General features: G+C 56.2%; 1 protein-coding gene and 1 long non-coding RNA gene across 2 annotated transcripts; one reads left to right on the top strand and one right to left on the bottom strand.

Annotated features, from left to right (window-relative positions):
- The first annotated feature begins 25 nt into the window (after nucleotides 1-25).
- On the top strand, nucleotides 26-1,623 carry SAP18 (Sin3A associated protein 18). The gene is made up of 2 exons (XM_011386809.2): nucleotides 26-992; nucleotides 1,219-1,623. Exons 1-2 carry the CDS (start codon nucleotides 850-852, stop codon nucleotides 1,373-1,375), a joined length of 300 nt encoding a protein of 99 aa, XP_011385111.1. The 5' UTR covers nucleotides 26-849; the 3' UTR covers nucleotides 1,376-1,623.
- Nucleotides 1,377-4,448, bottom strand: LOC111734892. Its single transcript, XR_002778617.1, has 2 exons — nucleotides 4,136-4,448; nucleotides 1,377-3,930 (listed from the first exon to the last, which is right to left on the bottom strand). It is a non-coding gene; the product is annotated as an uncharacterized LOC111734892 (long non-coding RNA).
- Between the last annotated feature and the right edge of the window lie 6 nt (nucleotides 4,449-4,454).

Raw genomic sequence — 4,454 nt, 5'->3', positions numbered from 1 at the left:
ATGGGAACAGCAGGGTGGAGAGGGGAAGGACTGAGCAATACTGAGCTTTCGGACCCGGGCAGCTCAGAGGCTGAAGGTAGTTTTGATGGTGACGTGAGAGGAAGGGTGCGTTTGGGGGAACACTGCTGAACTCTGTGACAGCACGTGGGAACCTTTCGGCTGCAATCGAGAATCCTGGATGCTTTTGCTGTCAGTGCAGTTGAAGCCATGCTTTGACTTGGGTGTGATAAGGTTTGTCAGGGGGTGCAGAGGGAAAGCTAGACGGCCTCGGCCGTGACTGCCTGCCTGACACTGCATTTTAGAGTAGTTCCTCAGGGCCTGGCGGCCCTGCGCCCTTTCCTAGCGCCCTATGGGCAGTGCTATGCCAAGTTCAGGTCATTATTTCAATTTTTCTGCTTGTCATGTAAGAAAATATGAGATTCCGTGTTAGAAGGGAACAACACTGGCCACCTTCAAGCAGATGTGTTCCAATTTCAGAGACACTATAATGTGGAAATGTGTCTTAGAAATAATGAAATACGATTATTTTAAATATTTGGATTAATTTGGACTAGTTACCCTTAAAGGGGTAAATAACCAGGCCAGTAAGATGTTACATAGCGACAAAACATAGCATATGTACTTCTGAAGTCCCTTTTAGCACTAATGGTCTGATATGAATTCATCGAATTTCAAACACTAAGGCTGGTTAAGGGGAGTAGTACTTGGGGACAAATAGTATTATTAGATGCTTTAAAATTAATTCAAGCAAAACACCTTGACATTTTGACATAAATTGCAATTCAAACACGTGTAATTAAATTAACTCGTTGATATCCTTGTTATATTATTGCTGATTAATCAAATGTAATGTCTTTAAAAAAATTCAGGATGGATGCAACTTTGAAAGAGCTGACGAGTCTAGTGAAAGAAGTCTACCCAGAAGCCAGGAAGAAGGGCACGCACTTCAATTTTGCAATTGTCTTTACAGATATTAAAAGACCTGGCTATCGGTGGGTAACTTCCAGTTTAATTCCTATAATCTTTTTAGTTTTGATGTTTTGACTGATAGGGGCAGCCCTGCTAGTGAATCTCTCTAGTGGTTTCGCTTGACACAGCACTCGACAGAGAACTTAAATCTCGAGCGTGCTGGGAGACGCCGGGGTACCCATTCCCGTGCCCCCTGGCAGGGCGCGGGGCCTTGCCGATTTGCACTGACGGCTGCTTTTCCTCCCACAGAGTCAAGGAGATCGGCAGCACCATGTCTGGGAGGAAGGGGACCGACGACGCCATGACCCTGCAGTCGCAGAAGTTCCAGATAGGAGACTACTTGGACATAGCCATCACCCCTCCAAATCGGGCACCGCCTCCTTCCGGGCGCATGAGGCCGTATTAAATTTTATTGACTTTTTCTCGAGTTTATTTTTCGTTCAGTTCTCTAATCCTGTGCTTTCTCCTGCCCTCATCGTTGCCATTGCGCCTTTTAAACTCTGAACAATGGCGGCGCATCTGCTTAGGCGCTAGGTTTGGCTCTGCTGTGGTGTGAGTGTGAACAGGAGTCCACGCTTCAAGCCCCTCTGTAAAGTCCGAAGAAAGTGCGCTTAGCATTCCGTGTAAAACTTGTTAAATACATGTGTGCAATCAGCCTGTGTGTGGAAGTTACTGGGAGCGTGGCAAAGGCTGAGTTGGGGTTCACCTGAGTAGTGCCATGTGGTGGGTTTAAGCCCCAAGGGCAGAACCGGAAGTTGGGACTCCACTAAGCACAGGAAGGGGTCTGCACCATGGACAAAGGGGCGCAGTTTGGGGGTGGGCAGGGAAGGGGCTGTGTTTCTGAGCTGGGCAACAGGCAGCTTGAAGGAGCCCTGTGAGGAGAGACTGGCCCAGCAGAGTCATGGTGCAGTGACAAGAGAAACGGTCACCTGAGGGCTTTACGTTTTAGAGACGGGAGGCTAGGGCCTTGGGAGGACCTGAAAATGGAGGGATGAGAGGAATCAAGACCAAGGGGGAGGAGGAGCCAGGGGTGAGGGCCAGCGCCTGTTTAAGTACGGGGCCCCCTCATCTGGAGGGACACGTCCTAAAGCCCCCGTGGGTGCCGGGGACAGCAGAGAGTACCAGGCAGACATGCACCGTCTCTCCTGTGCCTGCACACCTGCGATGACCTAAGTGATAAATCCGGCACAGCGAGGTTGACTCTGGAAATGAACAGACTGAGTAAAATAAGGGTGCTGCGAACTCAGCACTCAGAGCACTGCCATAGTGTGATGGCCGGGAGGGCCACTAAGTGACTGACAGGCAGGAAGCGAACACAGCACGGTCACGCTGGACAAGAGTGTGTCACAGACAGGGCAGAGAGAGCCGGACTGCGTGAGATTTCATCACGTTATTCAGAAGAGCGCCAGTTTAAAGCAATTCCTGTAATAACTGCGGGTGACTGGGTGACAACAGGCGGACAGGGGCCAGCCGTGTCTGACTGAGTGGCAGAGCGCACAGTGCTCGCGTGCAGCTGGGTCAAGGGCAGGTCCTGGCCGCCCCGGGAGCTCTGCGGCCTCTGCAGGCTCCTCGTGTCCACCTTTTGTGATGTACAAAGTGAAGGGACCGTGGAGATAGTCTGCAAAGGGCACAGAAGGTGCCCGGAGCGCACGGGACACATCTGCCTTCAGGCCCAACCGAGCCAGACCCCGAGCCGCGACGGTCCCGAGGGTGTAAGCGGGGCGGCAGCAAACCGAATGTGCGCATCCCTCAGTGCAAGGACACGCACTAGTGCTGGCTTTCGGAGTGACACTGCAGTTCTGTCTCGTACACATGAAAGCAGCCTTGGATCTCGTGACCTGGGGGCCTGCTGTCTCTGCTGCGACGTCTGGCGGCAGGTGGCAGACAAGCCTGGAGCCAGCCGGGTGCCTCTCCCACACGGGCCCACCATGGAGTTCTCAGTCCGCGAAGGGTTCACCCCTGGTGTGCGGGGAGAGAGCCCCCGCCTGCTGGGGGTGCGGGGCCAGGACAACGCGGGAGGCGCTGGCGCAGATTCCATGCAGCGTCGCGAGCTTCAGTGAGGGCTGCGACTCCAGGCCACCCTCCCACGAGCCTGGGACACGGCGCTGCATCCTCAGTTCCCAGGCCAACACAGGGACGCCAGGGCGAAGGGCCAGCCTCACCTCCCTGGCTCTAGGTGACCGCGCTGCTTCCCCGGGTGTGAAGCATGCCACACGCCCATCTGCGTGCCCCAAGGCCGGGCCCTGCACACGCTCACGAGGTCTCACAGTCCTTCCCCTCCGTGGGGCGGGTCGCAGTGCATGCCAGGCCTAACACCATTCGGCTCTCTTTGCTTGCCAAGTCCCCAACAGGGCGTCGGGACATCAAGTTTGAACTTGAACCTTACACGCTATGATGGGACTGCTGGCCCACAGCAACCACTGGCTCCGGCCACGAGGGCGGCGCATCCCACGAGGTTGGAGGGCAGGGGATTCGGGGTGGGCAGTGGGACGTGGGGGTGAAAGGCCGCCAGTTAAAGCCACCACGCCTGCGTCTGAAAAACCGCACCTACTTCAGAGTTAATCTAAGAACCATGGAGGCCTCAGCAAGTGCCCCTGTCACCACTTTGCTGGCCGGGGGCCCGCGCACCAACAGCGTGCCAGCCCTCACTCCGGGGCCCATGCCCGTGGGTTAACAGGCAAGAAGGAGACGCACACTAGGGTGCTTCACGACAGCCTGGCAGGCACCGTGCTTGGCAACGGCATCTCCTAGACTGCGGAGTGGGACCGTCTTCCATAAGATGGCATTCATCTGGGCCTGCTGCAGGCAAGCCAAGACTCTTCGGAGGTTCAAATATGGACTGACCTGGTCCCCAGGCCCTGCGTCACTGGGTTGCACCAGTGTCACATTCCGACACGTTGAAGGAGGACCTTCTGCAGGCAGACGTCACCATGGCTGCTCTGCCGAGTCCCCGAGGTGTGCCTGCAACGAGAAAGCAGCAGTGGCGTCAGCATGGTTGGTCCTGCGTCAGCGACCGAGGGGCGTTCGAACCACCTGGCCTGGGCCTGCGGGACCACGGCTGTGTGGGCCTCTCCCTCCGCGGAGGGGATGGCAGTGGGTGGCTCCCTGCATGGCTCTACCCCCAGAAGACAGGCGCACCCAGTCCCGAGGGTCCCCACTGTGCTACCTGGCAGTGCGGACGGGTCTGGGACCCTTGGCTGAGCGCCAGCAACAGCAGGACTGTCTTCCTTTAAAGCGCAGGCGTGGCGGGCAGACGCGTGCCAAGTATGTGCAGCTAGGGTTGAGGAACAGTGGCCCTGGGGAGTGGGTGGCAAGTGCTGGGGCAGAGCACAGCCCTGTGGGGCCTCAGGCAGTCAAGAAGGTGACAGAGGGAAGGGACCGAGGGTCAAAGTGCACAGGGCCTGTGGCATCCTGAGCATGCTGAGCTTCCTTCCACTGCCAGGGAGACGCGCCTGAAAGACCCTCAAGTCTGAAGCTCAAGTGGC

The sequence above is a fragment of the Pteropus vampyrus genome, unplaced genomic scaffold (genome assembly GCF_000151845.1).
Source record: "Pteropus vampyrus isolate Shadow unplaced genomic scaffold, Pvam_2.0 Scaffold8788, whole genome shotgun sequence".
Taxonomy (NCBI): Eukaryota; Metazoa; Chordata; class Mammalia; order Chiroptera; family Pteropodidae; genus Pteropus; species Pteropus vampyrus.
Note: the sequence above shows the minus strand (reverse complement) of the source record. Positions and strands in the feature narration are given on the sequence as shown.